Genomic DNA, 17,421 nt, shown 5'->3' with positions numbered 1-17,421 from the left:
TTTTATTGTACACACTGCTTCAATTGTTTCTTTATTCTATTTTGTTTTTATCTAAGAAGGGCAACATTGCCCGTATAAGGCTTTAAATTTTATTTCTTTTTATTTTGTTTTCCTCCCAACCTTCTTATTCTCAATCAGTGGGAATTTGATGATACTACTGAACATGTGAGTAATTTTTGAATGTTTTGTCAAAAGCAGACATATATGCTTGTTTCCTCTGACATCCTTCTTTCACTTATTTGTGATCTATCACAGTTTGCTTGGATGCATGAACTAACAAATTATTTTTAAGTTATCTTTACTCTGTGGTGCACTTTTTATTTTGGCTTTTGTTTTGTGAAATCAGCATGGTGCTATTGACTGCATAAGAAATGTCATGGGCTTGTGATATTTGTTTTGATGGCTGCTACTAACTCTGCCTTGTGACATAGTCAGAGGAGGCATGCTTTAAAATTCAGGGTTGTTGTCCAATCTTTTCACTTCTCTGGGCCACATTGGAAGAAGAATTGTCTTGGGTCTCACATTAATGACAGCTGATGAGCTTAAAAAAAAAATCTCGTAATGTTTTAAGAAAGTTTATGAGTTATGTTGGGCTGCATGTTGGACAAGCTTGCTTTAAATGAAGGCATGGCAGACTGGAGATGTCAAATTTTTTGGTGTAGGCTTCTCATAAATCCTACTCCAAGATTGCATAGCCAGTGGATAACAAGATGTAGATCCGGTACTGAATAACTCTATCTAGAAGTGGCAGTTATTCACTTTACACATACATATTTGAGTGACAAATGGATGATGCCAAGAAGTAGAAGGTGTCTTGCTGAGGGAGAAATGTTTTTTAAATACTTGAATGAAAGCTCTACGTTATTTATTGAAGGACTGTTATATATATTACACTGTAAGGGACACATGACATGACATCTGCCTTTCTAGTGTTTACATTCTAGGTGGCTAGAGAAGAGTCAATTTCTGAAAAGTTTCTTAAAATGCAGCAAAAGGTAAGGCCCGAAGCAGTGTACGGTAGTGGACATTGACACTGTCCACTAATGCATTAGTAAATTAGTGGACTGTGTCAATAAAAGCTAGGAATTCAGTGACAATGGTCCAAGATGGTAAAAGGAGTCCAGTAGCTTAGGTGAAAATTTAAGGGATGACTAAGGACTGAATAAATGAAAAAGTATGTGTGTGTGTGTGTGTGTGTTTGTGTGTTGGGAAGTTGGAGGTGGAACATAAATATATATATATATATATATATATATTTTTTTTTTTTTTTTTAAGTTGAGCACAGCAAAGCCAGTCATTAAGACAATTGAGCATGTAGTATAGTTAGGTGACAGTGAGCCTGACAATTTATTCTAAATGAAGCCTTCATATAAATAATCTTAGTGGCAAGTGCAGCTAAGAGGTAAATTATAATATAATGCTGGGAGAACCAGGAGAGTCAAGCTAAAAATCTGGTCGGTCAGTCTTAACACTTCAATTTTAGAGCAATATAGAAGAAATAAAAAGAAAAATTGAGTTAAAGGCTGTCAGGAAGGTGTTCTTCCATTCACTGAATAAATATTTACTGCCAATGCACTGGGCTCTTTTTGGGAATATTGTAACTGTGTCTGAGGTATCAGTTCTAATGGGAATGCCAATGCAGCAGTGTTTTTCACCATAAGCTTCTTTGACTATAATTCACAGTAAGAAATACAGTATATGTCATGATTCAATGTACACATATGTTTAACTGAAATAAAAATTTTATAGAACCATAGTCATTTAAATGTATAATAAACGCTAACATTTAGTATTCAAGTTTATTCCATTTTATTTTCAGTTAGTTTGTTTAAATTCTGGTCATGACTGACTAAATTGGTTTCACTACCTACTAAATGGGTCATTACCTGCAGTTTAAAAACCAGTGACTTTAGTGGAGATTAGAGAGTAAAAAGGTGACAAATAGAAAAGCAGGTAAAAAGAGTTATTTTACCAATTTAGTCATGAAATGATAAAAAATTCAGCAGAGTTGAGGCAGTAAAAATGAAAAAAATGATAGGATCAATAAAAGGAAGTACTGGCAAAAACTTGCTAAGAACTGAGGAAGAGAAAGATGTCAAAGATAACTCATAAGTTTTGCCAGATGTGTTCCCATTCATTAAAATACGGAAGGAAGGAGGGAGAGTCTACTTCCGGGAATGACTTTGAAGTTTTAGTTCACTTGAACTTGAAGTAACACTCGATAGTCACAGGAAGACATCCAGCAGATATTTACACTGTATGTGCTACTGGAACTCAGATCAGAAGTCATAGCTGGAAATAAATCAGGAATATGGGCAGAAATAATTATTTAAGGTTTGTAAATGAGTGCAGTTTTTTTTTGTTGTTGGTTTTTTTTGAGACGGAGTTTCGCTTTTGTTACCCAGGCTGGAGTGCAATGGCGTGATCTCGGCTCTCCGCAACCTCCGCCTCCTGGGTTCAGGCAATTCTCCTGCCTCAGCCTCCCAAGTAGTTGGGATTACAGGCATGCACCACCATGCCCAGCTAATTTTTTGTATTTGTAGTAGAGACGGTATTTCACCATGTTGACCAGGATGGTCTCGATTTCTTGACCTCGTGATCTACCTGCTTCAGCCTCCCAAAGTGAGTTTTTTTTTTTTTTAAGATTAGAGAGAAACAGTAGACCAGTGACTGTGACAAACCTCAGGTATGCCAACTTTTAACAGTCAGGGACAAGAAGCAAAGTGGAGAGAGGACAGGAGGAAACAGAATGAGAAGTAGTAGCCATAATATTAGGCGTATCATCTCACAGAGCACAATGAAACCCCAAGGAAGGAAGTGTATCCGCCACTTAAAGAAAGAAAATGTGATCCACGAAAAGATATGATCACAGCAGGTGAAGCTGTGTCCAGCTGAGATTATACCACTGCAGGGGACTTGACAAATTTCAAATTGTGTTACGTAGGTTACTCTCTAACAACCTGGACAAGAGAACGGATATGTGTGGTTAACTCCAATTTCATGATAAGGCTCAGAGTACACACATTTCTTGCTACAAAATTTGGTGATGGAAGCAAGCCTTGCTTCTTTTTCCAGTTAGCCAAGCCTGCTTTTCAGCAGCACTCCGCTGGCATTTACTCATCGTAGTTTTTGGGACAGCCAGTGTGTCTACTGTCATTTAAAGTACTGCGCTTGGATAGTTTGCTTGGTTTTTGTATCCTCTCTAATGTTAGGGAAACCATTCCAAGGTCCTGGAAATAGAACATCTCTCCTAGATAGTCCATTTATCCAGCAGAATACAATTTTCAGTGACTCTTCAGGATGATATCTGAACTTCTTGAATTTGCACAATGAGACAGTTCTACTCTTTTGACAAAGTGTGTTGTAAAAAGCTGTCGTAATTTGGGATCAGCTTCAACAATTGAGTTGTATGGTATCTGTTACAGCCTTGCTTAAAAAACCCTACTGTATTTTACACAGTCTAATTTATTCACTCGTCATCACATTGTGTTTAGATTTGGAAGACAATGACATTGTGTATTTTTCTAAATTTATCCATATTCAATTTGAAAACACAGCTGTGCCAAAAATCTAAAAGGGTTTTTATATTGCTGCATGTGTGCGCGCACCCGTGCGCTTGTGTGTGCGTGCATGCATGCAGCTCTGGTATTTGTTCTTAAAATACTAGACCAAGTTAATAGCCAGAATCTCTAAAGAATCCCGTAACCTGTAGTTTAAAGGAATAAATCAAAGACCATCTGGTCTTATAACTGCCACAGCTTTGGGCCCTGACTAAGAGAAAGCTAAGAATTTGGGGAAATAGTATGTGATATTTAACTATTTTTTAGAAACTCAGAATAAATTGAGCACATATTGGTGATATACTGAAACTACAGTCCTATTGCATTCTTTGCTTTTATGGGCTGCTTTTTAATTTGACAGAAAATTCTCCTCAGTGGATAATGATTTCCGCTTATAGCCTATACAAATAACCAATAAAAATGATAATACAATCAATTAATAAGAGAGTCCTAAGAAAATTTTCTTTCAGGGTATCTAGATCCAGCAACAACCATTTGGTAAAGTTCTTCTGTAGTGATAAAACAGACTGTGCTGTCGGTGGCTTACAGTGGATATGTGTGGAGAGCTGTTGGCATCAAACAATAGCTCTTTTATGGAATCCTTCCCATGAGCCAGACATAGTTCTATGAGTTTACCTGATATGACTTGTATACTCCTGTGGGTCCTATTCTAATTCCAACATTTATATGGGAAATGGAGGCACAGAAAGGTAAACTTACTTGGTCTGTCCAAGCAAGTAAGGACATGCAGGTTTAAGAATTCAGGAAGTTTGGCTCCAGATTTCATGTCTTTGACTAATACACCAAGAGCTACCTCCCAAGATGCCTGAAGACACCCCTTCGATATCAACATGAAAACAGATTTCCATAGCATGAGCTCAAGCATGAAATTTCCAGGGCTTAGCATGGCTGCAAGGAATGTGCAAGCATGTGCAGAATGAAGGTGGACGGCCTTGTTTTTCCCCTAGGGCTTTAATAGCATGTTTTGAATCAGTGACATTCTATTGTATCATTTCAGGACATGATCATTTCTGGGCTCCAGCCTGAAACTTCCTACTCCCTTACCGTCACAGCCTACACAACCAAAGGAGATGGCGCTCGCAGCAAGCCCAAACTGGTGTCCACCACTGGGGCAGGTAATCATCTCTGTGCATGTATGTGCCTTGAATAGTAATACTGACTTTCTAAATGGTATGGGTGTTTTCTACCAGGCTTTTATTACAGTAAAAGCAGAAGGAATAAATGGACTAAGGTCAACTTTTGTGTTTTTAGTTCAGGGACAAAGAAATAAATAGATCAGGGGAAAAATTATCCAAGTGCATACTTTGTCCAGGTATTCAGTCAGTCATTCAACAAGAATTTTTTTAAGCAACTTCTGTGTGTCAGGCACTGGGGATGAAGCAATCAGCAAAATAGAAAAACAGTCTGCACTCATGAAATTTACTTTCTGATTGGAACTAGATAATTAACAAGTGATAAAATGAGTATATAATGAAATGTCAAAAGTGCTAAGATGAAAAGTAAAAGTATGTAGACAATTAAGGATCAGGTAGCTTCTAGGGGCTGAGAAGGTCTCGTAGAGGAAGGATTATTTAAGTTGAGACTCAAATGAGATGAAGCATCAAGTCCCATGAAGGTCTGGAGGGAAGGTGACTAGGCAGGGAAGTCAAACAAGTTTAACTTCTCACAACAACAAATCCCCTTAGAAGAGCTGGCATTTGAACTAAGTTCATAAGTTACAGGTCTACCTTTTGTCGTTTTGTCTTCCCCATCCCTGCTGTGGGAATTCTAAAGAAGCCAAAGTGAACAGAAGATAGAAAACAAAAAAGAAAAGGAAGAAAAGCAAGAAGGGAAAATAGTATAAAGTTACTCCTTTCTAAACAATAAGGCTTCTTTAGTGCTTTTTAGGCTTACTTTGGTCAGCCACATTAGGAAAAGCCAGCATGAAGGATGATCTGGCATTGTAGAACCAGTACAGTACAGGGATAACTGCAGAAGGCTTCTCCTCCAGTCCTCATACATAGCAATCTCCCGTGAACATGTAAGCTATGATTTGATTTATTCTGCCTGAATCACTTCTCAAACAACTTTTTAGGAACATACCTCTATGTAAAGGCATAAAGTAAAGAAGAGCTGTGATGCTGAGTGCCCTCCTGGGTGCCATGCTCACTGCCAGCTTTGTCTAAATGTCGTAAGATTTGCCTCGCTTGCATCCTGCCATCTGGAATTGCCTCCAGCAGCAGGATTACAGATGGCAAAACTCCTTCTAGGCAGAGTCTTCTAGGCTTTTTTGTTGTTGTTGAAGAATACCATTGTATCAAGCCAATTTAATGCCCCGAAGAGCAGACACTTCCTCAGTGAGGGGCATGATGACTATCTGGCTGTGGAACCAGTCTCTATTAGAACATCAGCAACCAAGAATTGAATCTCAGATTGAAGAAATATATGTCCTTCACCTACATTTATAAGTATGTCATAGTAACTGAAATGTCTCATATGAAGCACCACTCCCCTGTTGCCCACAAAATGCGATCATGTTCTGATGACAAGAAAGTAGAAGATTTAGAGCCAGGGGATATGAATTTTAGAGAAAGGAATGATTTTGTCTATTTTAATGTCACTAAGTCTAGCTCATCTCTTTTTAATTACCATGCAATAGACATTTTAGAATTTTGGAGCTTATTCATATATAGAATTATTTTGGGAATTTTCATTCACAATTTCAGATCCTTCTTAATCAATAGAGGCTTGGGTATTGAAATAGTAAATGTTTGTAATTTAGATACCTACACATTTACTTTTGTAAGACCTCCCCACTGCACCAAAGAAGAAGGTGGAAAAATCCAAATTTAATTTCTTTGAGAGAGAAACTCTAGTTTTCCTTTGCATAAGCAGTCCCTACTCATGGTTTATAACCATGCAGTTAGTGAATATATCGACTTGTTTTGTTTTGTATACTGTTTTAAAAATCCTCACATACTTATGTGACTGTGAAGAATCACTGAGTTTATCTCATAGACGTGTGCTCCTAATAACTGCAGTTATAAAGGTATTTAGTTACAGCTCCCACAAAGAATTCAGGAATTCTCTTGAAATTTAATTTAATAGTAAACTTCCAGATCACACGTGGGATGTTTGTTTATTATACCTTGTTTCTAGAACCTGTAAATAATCATATCTTGAAACAAGAGTACTCATCATAGTTTAAGTAATCTATGTAAAATTCCTGTAACTTGAAGGATGATTCTAAAGAAAATGTTGACTTTTATGTTTCAAAGATTATGGCATGTTTGGAGTTTCTTTGTTAAAACTCCCATTACTCTGTATTGTAATAATTGGTTTACTGCCTGAGGCCTTGAGGTTAAAGGCAAACAGAAAATTCTTTGGTTTGACATTTTCTGTATATTTTTACTTGAATTTCAGTACTGTATTGAACAGCTATGTTTAAGGATGATCAAAAGATGACTGTGACAGGGAGAATTTGGAAATATTCACCTAAATCTGGGTAATTATGATTGTTGCTATTTTGGTATTTGGTTAAATTGAGGCTAAATTTAGAGCCATTGGGACTGAGTACCTCAGATGATTTCCAATGATTGCAGTTGATAAAAAGTAAAGGGCAACTACACGTATGTACCAATTCTGAAGTCCTAGAAGATTTTTAAAAGAATGTAATAGGATAAGAAAATGTAAAAGGGAGAAGAGTATATATGTCATGAAATAGAGTTATTTTATGTTACATTAGAATGCAATCTATATTTGTGGTTTATATCAAGAAATTATTTTTTTAATTGTACTTTAGGTTCTGGGGTACATGTGCAGATTATGCAGGATTGTTGCATAGGTACACACACGGCAATGTGGTTTGCTGCCACCATCCCCCTGTCATCTACATCTGGCATTTCTCCCCATGTTATCCCTCTCCTACCTCCTGACCTCCCCTGCTGTCACTCCCTTGGCCCCCCACAACGTAACCCAGTGTGTGATGCTCCCCTCCATGTGTCCATGTATTCTCATTGTTTATCAACCGCCTATGAGTGAGAACATGCTGTGTTTGATTTTCTGTTCTTGTGTCAGTTTGCTGAGAATTATGGTTTCCAGATTCATCCATGTCCCTACAAAGGACACAAACTCATCATTTTTTATGGCTGCATAGTATTCCATAGTGTATATGTGCCACATTTTCCTTGTCCAGTCTACGTCGATGGGCACCTGGGTTGGTTCCAGGTCTTTGCTATTGTAAACAGTGCCGCTATGAACATATGTGTGCATGTGTCTTTATAACAGAATGATTTCTAATCGTTTTGGTATATACCCAGTAATGGGATTGCTTGGTCAAATGGCATTTCTATTTCTAGGTCCTTGAGGAAGCACCACACTGTCTTCCACAATGGTTGAACTAATTTACACTCCCACCAACAGTGTAAAAGTGTTCCTATTTCTCCACATCCTCTCCATCATCTGTTGTCTCCAGATTTTTTAATGATTGCCATCCTAACTGATGTGAGGTGGTATCTCAATATGGTTTTGATCTGCATTTCTTTAATAATCAGTGAAGATGAGCATTTTTTCATAGGTTTCTTGGCCTCATATATCTCTTCTTTTGAAAAGTGTCTGTTCATATCCTTTGCCCACTTTTGGATGGGTTCATTTTTTTCTTGTAAATCTGTTTAGTTCTTTGTAGATTCTAGATATTAGCCCTTTGTCAGATGGGGAGATAGCAAAAAAATTTCCCAGTCTTTTGGTTGCCATTACACTCTAATGATTGTTTCTTTTGCTGTACAGAAGCTCTGAAGTTTAATTAGGTCCCATTTGTCTATTTTGGCTTTTGTTGCCAATGCTTTTGGTGTTTTAGTCATGAAATCCTTGCCTATACCTATGTCCTGAATGGTTTTGCCTAGGTTTTCTTCCAGGGTTTTTATGGTGTTAGGTCTTAGGTGTAAGTCTTTAATCCATCTGGAGTTAATTTTATTGTAAGTTGTCAGGAATGGGTCCAGTTTCTGTTTTCTATACGCTGCTAGCCAGTTTTCCCAACCATTTATTAAACAGGGAATCCTTTCCCCATAGCTTGTTTTGGTCAGGTTCATCAAAGATCAGATGGTTGCAGATGTGTGGCATTGCCTCCGGGCCTCTGTCCTGTTCCATTGGTCTATGTCTCTGTTTCATACCAGTACCATGCTGTTTTGATTACTGTAGCCTTGTAGTATAGTTTGAAATCAGGTAGTGCAATGTCTCCAGCTTTGTTTTTGGCTTAGGATTGTCTTGGCTATGTGAGCTCTCTTTTGGTTCCATATGAAGTTTAAGTCATTTTTTCCAGTTCTGTGAAGAAGGTCATTGGTAGATTGATGGGGATAGCATTGAATCTATAAATTACTTTGGGCAGTATAGCCATTTTCATGATACTGATTCTTCCTAACCATGAGCATGGAATGTTTCTCCATCTGTTTGTTTCTTCTCTTATTTCCTTGAGCAGTGGTTTATATTTCTCCTTGAAGGGGTCCTTTACAGCCTTTGTTAGTTGTATTCCTGAGTATTTTCTTCTCTTTATAGCAATTGTGAATGGGAGTTTGCTCATGATTTGGCTCTCTGTTAGTCTGCTATTGGTGTATAGAAATGCTTGTGATTTCCGCACATTGATTTTATATCCTGAGACTTTGCTGAAGTTGCTTATCAGTTTAAGGAGGTTTTGGGCTGAGAAGTTAGGGTCTTCTAAATATACAGTCATGTCGTCTGCAAATAGAGACAACTTGACTTCCTCTTTTCCTAACTGAATGCCTTTTATTATTTTTTTCTTGCCTAACTACTCTGGCTAGAACTTCCAGTACTATATTGAATAGGAGTGGTGAGAGAGGGCATCCTTGTCTACTTTCCTTGCTTCTTGTGTGGGCATTTAGTGCTATAAATTTCCCTCTAGACACTGCTTTAAATGTGTCCCAGAGATTCTGGTATGTTGTATCTTCGTTCTCGTTGGTTTCAAAGAACATCTTTATTTCTGCCTTCATTTCATTGTTTATCCAGTCGAAATTCAGGAGCCAGTTGTTCAGTTTCCATGAAGCTGTGCAGTTCTGAGTTAGTTTCTTAATTCTGAGTCCTAATTTAATTGCCCTATGGTCTGAGAGACTGTTATGATTTCTATTCTTTTGCATTTGCTGAGGAGTGATTTACTTCCAATTATTTGACCAGTATTAGAGTAGGTACAGTGCTGTGCTGAGAAGAATGTATATTCTGTGGATTTGGGGTGGAGATTTCTGTAAATGTCTATTAGGTCTGCTTGGTCCAGTTCTGAGTTCAAGTCCTGGATATCCTTGCTAACTTTCTGTCTCATTAATCTGTCTAATATTGACAGTGGAGTGTTAAAGTTTCCCACTATTATTTTGTGGGAGTTTAAGTCTAAGTCTCTCTTGTTTTAGGCCAGGCGCGCTAGCTCAAGCCTGTAATCCCAGCACTTTGGGAGGCCGAGGCAGGTATATCATGAAGTCAAGAGATCGAGACAATCCTGGTCAACATGGTGAAACCCCATCTCTACTAAAAATACAAAAATTAGCTGGGCATAGTGGCTTGTGCCTCTAATCCCAGCTACTCAGGAGGCTGAGACAGGAGAATTACCTGAACCCAGGAGGCGGAGGTTGTGGTGAGCCAAGATTGCTCCATTACACTCCAGCCTGGGTAACGAGAGCAAAACTGTCTCAAAAAAAAAAAAAAAGAAAGAACTTGTTTTATGTACCTGGGTGCTTCTGTATTGGATGCTTATATATTTAGGATCATTATCTCTTCTTGTTGCATTAATCCTTTTACCATTATGTAATGTCCTTCTTTGTGTCTTTTGATCTTTGTTGGTTTAAAGTCCATTTTATCAGAGACTAGGATTGCAACTCCTGCATTTTTTTGCTCTCCATTTCCTTGATAAATCTTCCTCCAACCCTTTATTTTGAGCCTATGTTTGTCCTTGCATGTGAGATGGTTTTTTTGAATACAGCACACCAATGGGTCTTGACTTTTTATCCAATTTGCCCATCTGTGCCTTTGATTGGGGCATTTAGCCCATTTATATTTAAGGTTAATATTGTTATGTGTGAATCTGATCCCGCCATTTTGATGCTAGCTGGATATTTTACCTGTTAGTTGACACATTTTTTTCATTGTGTCGATGGTCTTTACCATTTGGTATGTTTTTGGAGTGGCTGGTACTGGTTATTCCTTTCCTTGTATAGTGCTTCTTTCAGGAGCTCTTGTAAGGCAGGCCTGGTGGCAATAAAATTCTCTCAGCAACTGCTTTTCCATGAAGGATTGTCTTTCTCCTTCTCTTACAATACTTAGTTTGGTTGGATATGAAATTCTAGGCTGAAAGTTCTTTTCTTTAAGGATGTTGAATACTGGGCCCCACTCTCTTTTGACTTGTAGGGTTTCTGTGGAGAGATCCACTGTGAGTCTGATGGGCTTACCTTTGTGGCTAACCTGACCTTTGTCTCTGGCTGCCCTTAGCATTTTTTCCTTCATTTCAACTCTGGTGAATCTGACCATTATGTGCCTTGGGGTTGCTCTTCTTGAGGAATATCTTTGTGGTGGTCTCTGTATTTCCTGGACTTGAATGGTGGCCTGGCTTGCTAGGTTGGGGAAGTGCTTCTGGATAATATCCTGAAGAGTGTTTTTCAGCTTGGATTCATTCTCTCCATGACATTCAGGTACACCTACCAAATGTAGATTAGGACTTTTCACATAATCTTATATTTTTGGGAAGCTTTGTTCTTTTCTTTTCACTCTTTTTTTTTTTTAATCTATTCTTGCCTTCTTGTTTTATTTCATTGAGTTGATCTTCAATCTCTTATATCCTTTCTTCTGCTTGGTCGATTTGGCTATTGAATCTTGTGTATGCTTTGCAAAGTTCTCTTGCTGTGTTTTTCAGCTCCGTGAAGTCATTTATATTCTTCTCTAAGCTGTTTATTCTAGTTAGCATCTCATCTAACCTTTTTTCTAGGTTCTTAGTTTCTTTGCATTGGGTTAGCACATGTTCTTTTAGCTCTGAGAAGTTTGTTATTGCCCACTTCCTGAATCCTGTTTCTGTCAATTCATCAGATTCATTCTCCGTCCATCTTTGATCCCTAGCTGGTGAGGAGTTGTGATTCTTTGCAGGAGGAGAGGTGTTCTGGTTTTTGGTGTTTTCTCCTTTTTCTGCTGGCTTCTTCCCATCTTAGTGGCTTTATCTACCTGTGGTCTTTATAGTTGGTGACTTTCGATTGGGGTCTCTGAGTGGACATCCTTTTTGTTGATGATGAAGTTATTTCTATTTCTTAGTTTTCCTTCTAACAGTCAGGCCCCTCTGTTGCAGAACTGCTGGAGTTCCACTCCAGACCCTGCTTGCCTGGGGATGACCTGTGCGGGTTGTAGAACAATAAGGATTACTGCTGGTTTCTTCTGTTATCTTCGTCCCAGAAGGGTACCTGCCATATGTTGTCCTGAGCTTTCCTTTATGAGCTGTCTCTTTGGGTATATGGGATCGGGGAGCTGCTTGAGGAGACCGCCTGTCCCTTATAGAGCTCAAGTACTGTGCTGGGAGCTCCACTGTTCCATGCAGAGCTGCTGGGCAGGTACTTGTAAGTCTGCTGCAGCGGAACTCATAACGGCCTCTTTTCCCAGGTGCTCTGTCCTAGGAAGGTCGGCTTTATTTATAAGTTCCTGTCAGGCTGCTGCCTTTTTCCATAGATACCCTGCCCCTCATGGAGTAGTCTGGTCACCATCTTCCAGCAGAGGTGTTGCTGAGCTGCCACCTGCTCTGCCCAGCTGCTGTGTGGGCTGCCTGGGTAGTGGCAGACTGCCTCAGTAGTGGGGGTCACCCTTCCCCACACTGAGCTGGACTGTCCTGGATCCAGCTGCGCTTGCTGCAAAATTCTCAATCCAGAGCGTTTCAGATTGCTTGTCTTGTGGGGGTGGTACCTGCTGAGCCAGATCGCATGGTTCCCTGTCTCTGCCCCCTCCCTTTCACTTGAATGGGTGACTCTGTCTCCTCTGCATTCCAGGCACCAGTTGAAATGGCCGCCCAGATCTGTGTGAGTTTCTGTGTGCCAAGCCGACACCGGCTGAAACTGCCATGCTGAAAACTCATGGCGCTTTTCGGCCCGGTAATCTCCTGGTCTGTGGCCAGTGGAAATTTGGAAACGCAGTGGGCACTCACCCTCTGCATTGTTCTTACTGGGAACTGCACTCTGGAGCTGTTTCTATTTGGCCATCTTGGATCCACTCTAAAGAAATTATTTTTATTTAGTCTAGTTTTACATGCATTTTACAGAAACAAGATACATAGTGTATATATTATTATGCAGTTCATTGAAACCAGAATTTCATAAAATTTTAATAAATATGTTTAATCTGTTGTCCCTAGAGAATGTTGAGAATTAATAGTTATGTTTCCACCTGTTTGTTTCAATTGAGTTCATTTATTGAAGGCTGTATTCTCTGCTGAAAGCTCTTATTTCACCACGGATTGTTCTCGCAGAGACTCAGGTGTTTAATCTTTGACACTATCACTGACATTGTCATGGGCAAATCATGCAAATACTGCATATACATAAAGGGAAATTAAAGATGTCTACCAGTGTCTCTACCTTAAAGTACTATTTTAAAATTAAGATAATTGTAAACATATTAAAAGCAAATGGAATCGTTCACACACTATCCAACTTATGGATGGGTTGTGTTCTGAGAGTGTTAGTTGGTTGTTAAGATCTCTGGGTGCATTTTTCCTGAGGAACACAATGAGTACATAATGATGTGGTTCCTGGAGCCACCTTCAACACACGTTTTATGTGTAAAACACAACACACATGTTTAATGCCATTAAAATTTTAGGAACTGTTCTTTTCACACACTGTAGATTAGCTGAGTTATATACGCATGCTTTGAGTCTTCCCTGTGAAACAAAACTGTTGCTCCATTGGTTAAGGAAAGAAATATCTTAATGATATTTCTTAGAGTGGGACACGTCTCCACTTGGGTCTCACTTTCTGAAATACAAAATAAAGAGGCTAGTCAGACCATCTCTGAGGTTAGTATTCTGTGTATTGTCTCATAATCTTTTTAGTGATTTTTTTACCTTAATCCGTATATCCATGATATGATTTTTTTGTCACCTGTCTCACATTACTGTAAACTTTCTTCCTTTGCTGCCATTTTTCTTCTTCACATTCATAATTTTGAGGCAGAGTTTAACTCTGTCACTCATGCTGAAGAGCAGTGGTGCCATCATAGCTCACTGTAACCTCAGACTCTTTGGGTCAAGCAATTCTCTCACCTCAGCCCCCTGAATAGCTAAAAGTACAGACAGGTGGCACCATGCTTGTTCTCCACGTCCCCCACCCTCATAAAGATGGGGTCTTGCTGTGTTGCCAAGCTGATTTTGAGCTCTTGGGCTCAAGCCATCCTCCCACCTCAGCTCCTGAAGTGCTGGGATTACAGGCATGACCCCCCATACTTGGACTTTCTTCTTCCTTCTGTTAACTTGGTTTAGTTTTGATTCTGATGATTCTCCCTCAGTGCCTTTCACTGTGGATTCCAGGAATAATTGCTCTCCATTAAAAATAAATACAGACACAATGCATTGAATGAGTATATTAGAACTTTATCACATACCTAACTTAAAGGTAAATAAATTCTTTACTCATTGGAAGCTAGCCCTTCACCATAAAAAGTTTAATATTCAGATTATTAATAATTATGGTTATTAATATTAAAAGAATATAGAACCTCATGCTAAGACTTTTACGTGAATTTCCTCATTTATTCACAAGAACAATATAAAGTAGATCTTAATATAATTCCCATTTTACAAATTAAGAACTTGATGAAGATGAGTGTTATGAGTATAAAGTTAGGCAGTGCAAATTAGATTCATAGTAAGTCAATGCGATATTATTTTGTGCTCTTTTTGACTTTTAGGCAATATAACAGCACAATTAAGCATTTAAGCAACTGACTCACACAGAGCTGAGTTTGCCTTATAGATTTCTCACTTGTTACCTACTGGTCTCCTCTCTTGGAGGACAGTATTTTTTAACCTCTCCAGGCCTCATTTTCTCATTATAGAAGATAGAGATAATAATAACTAATCAGAGAATGTAGTCAGGAGACAGGAATGTAAACTAATTGTGAACACTATATGCAATGCACTTAGCCTGGTGCCGGTACATTGCACATACTGAATGAATAAATAATCGTTATAATTATTATTCTTATCAGTGACATCTAATTTTCAAATCTTTGCTCAAAGTAATTTATCTTTGATATGAACCTTTATGTGTGAAGGTTTAAAACGCGCAGGTGTTAAAAAAGTTCCCTTAAGCTGTTGTTTCGATGGTAATTTCCGTTTTGTGTCAACTATCAAATTCTAGTATCTCTCTAGTATCTTACTTTATTATAGTAAGACAGGAGCATATTTCCACAGAGGTATGTAGGTCAAACATTGCTTTTGTTGTTGGTGGTGGTAAATAACAAAAAGGGAATACCAGTAGAATGGAACTTCCTCGTTTGGCAGTGACTGAAATGTGAATGCTCAGATTAGTTGGTCTTACCACTCCATCCCCTTGCTCCAGTTCCAGGGAAACCTCGACTTGTGATTAACCACACTCAGATGAATACTGCTCTCATTCAGTGGCACCCTCCTGTGGACACATTTGGACCTCTTCAGGGCTACCGTCTAAAATTTGGCCGCAAGGATATGGAGCCACTTACTACTCTTGAGTTCTCTGAAAAAGAAGATCACTTTACAGCTACAGACATCCACAAAGGAGCATCATACGTCTTTAGGCTCTCAGCCAGAAACAAAGTGGGCTTTGGGGAGGAGATGGTGAAGGAGATTTCCATTCCAGAAGAAGTACCAACTGGATTCCCTCAAAACCTTCACTCAGAAGGCACCACTTCAACCTCCGTCCAGTTAACTTGGCAACCACCTGTCCTGGCAGAGAGAAATGGCATTATCACCAAGTATACCCTTCTTTATAGGGATATCAACATCCCCCTTCTTCCAATGGAGCAGCTTATTGTTCCAGCTGACACCACTTTGACTCTCACTGGCTTAAAACCAGATACCACATATGATGTAAAAGTACGTGCTCATACGAGCAAAGGGCCCGGGCCATATAGTCCCAGTGTCCAGTTCAGGACACTGCCTGTGGATCAAGGTAGGATTTGTCTGCTTACGGCCTTCCTCCTTTAAAGGAATGTCAGTCTTTGGAAATCAGTATTTTGAGGCAATAATAACTGATCAGCCCATTCATATTAATAGGTTCAGCAAAAACAAAAAGGTAAAGTATATAAAACTTACTACGTCTTGGATGCCTTAGATTTCAGTTATAGAATGTCAAGCAAGTCTGGCTGACAGCACCCCAATGTTCTCAGGTAAGGAAAACACAATATAGTTGGCTGAATTGGAGAGAAAGGAAAGATCTTTATGAGAATGGGGTATTAAAATGAATGCTCTAAACAGGTAGGAAAACCATACCTCTCTCTCTGATCAAAGTAGACAGCATTTAGCATAAGCCCTTTGGTCCATGGTGGAAAAGGACAGGTCATATGTCTTAAGAATAGTTTAAATACACTGTTTTTCCTTTTCCAGCAGTGTTTGCAAAAAATTTTCATGTCAAAGCAGTAATGAAGACTTCTGTGTTGCTGTCTTGGGAGATTCCAGAGAATTATAACTCCGCCATGCCTTTCAAAGTAAGTTGTTTTCTAATTTGTAAGAGATCACAGATAAAAGTAGAGGGGACAGTTTATTTGGGTAAGTTATTTGCAGAGCAAGCAGACCACATGGTTTTGGCCACATGTCCTTATGATTCTCTCTTTTTTTTTTGAGACTGAGCCTCCCGAGTAGCTGCGGACTACAGGCACATGCCACTACACTCGGCTAATTTTTTTGTATTTTTAGTAGAAATGGGGTTTCACCATCGTCCTTACTGTTCTCATTTGTGACTTTCACATGGGAGACAGTTTGGTATTTTTCAAGTGTGTCCTTTTTCACTCTGAAGAGGGAGCTGGAGCTTAAATCCAGAGCTGGCATCACTTGTAGGTTATCTACTGCTTTGAACCTGAACCTTTTACATCTAAGCTAGTGCTTTTGTTTTGTAGCCAGAGAATGAAATTTACCTGGTTTCTACCTATTTATATTATAATACCCTGAGAGTTTCTGAATTTATTCATTGGCCTGAATTCTTGACACATTTCAAACTCTGGTTTGCCATTAAGAGATGTTAGCAAGTACATATTTATGAAATAAGAAATGGAGAAACATTTTTGAAAGTAAAAAATATAAACTGAAAGTGGTGGCTCATGCCTGTAATCCCAGCACTTTGGGAGGCCGAGTTGGGCAGATCATCTGAAGTCAGGAGTTTGAGACCAGCCTGACCAACATGGTGAAATCTTATCTCAACTAAAAACAAAAATTAGCCAGGTGTGGTGGAACATGCCTATAATCCCATCTATTTGGGACGCTGAGGCCGGAGAATTGCTTGAACCCAGGAGGCAGAGGTTGTAGAGAGCTGAGATCACACCATTGCAATCTAGCTTGGGTGACAAGAGCGAAACTCCATCTCCAATGAATGAATGAATGAATGAATGAATGAATAAAAATATTTAGAAAGAGGAACCAAAACCTTTTGAAAGTAAGCCATATTGATAATACATTGAAGACACTGAAGAAAATAAGCAATATTGATATTACATAGAGATTTTCTGCACATATTCCATTAAGATCACATACAACTGAGAGATCTAATATTAAAAAGTTATTATATATATCTTTGTATATATTTGATAGACTTAGAAACATTTTATCATTATGCAGTAGGAAGTGACAGGAAAATTGATGCAATCTCCA

General features: G+C 38.7%; 1 protein-coding gene across 50 annotated transcripts in view; it reads left to right on the top strand.

Annotated features, from left to right (window-relative positions):
• PTPRD (protein tyrosine phosphatase receptor type D) overlaps positions 1–17,421 on the top strand; it is a 2,336,513-nt gene that overhangs the window by 2,152,946 nt on the left and 166,146 nt on the right. For 14 of the 50 annotated variants that reach the window (XM_035293380.3, XM_078368910.1, XM_035292808.3 and 11 more), the window contains 4 exons: positions 139–165; positions 4,579–4,696; positions 15,143–15,730; positions 16,165–16,265. In XM_035293380.3, coding sequence (XP_035149271.1) covers positions 139–165; positions 4,579–4,696; positions 15,143–15,730; positions 16,165–16,265 — 834 coding nt within the window. The remainder of the gene's footprint in view (positions 1–138; positions 166–4,578; positions 4,697–15,142; positions 15,731–16,164; positions 16,266–17,421) is intronic. The other 36 variants (XM_078368938.1, XM_054243560.2, XM_078368865.1 and 33 more) reach the window with 5 other exon arrangements.

Source organism: Callithrix jacchus, chromosome 1 (genome assembly GCF_049354715.1).
Source record: "Callithrix jacchus isolate 240 chromosome 1, calJac240_pri, whole genome shotgun sequence".
NCBI classification, from domain to species: domain Eukaryota; kingdom Metazoa; phylum Chordata; class Mammalia; order Primates; family Cebidae; genus Callithrix; species Callithrix jacchus.
The sequence above is the reverse complement of the archived record's forward strand: the minus strand, read 5'-3'. Positions and strand labels throughout refer to the sequence as shown.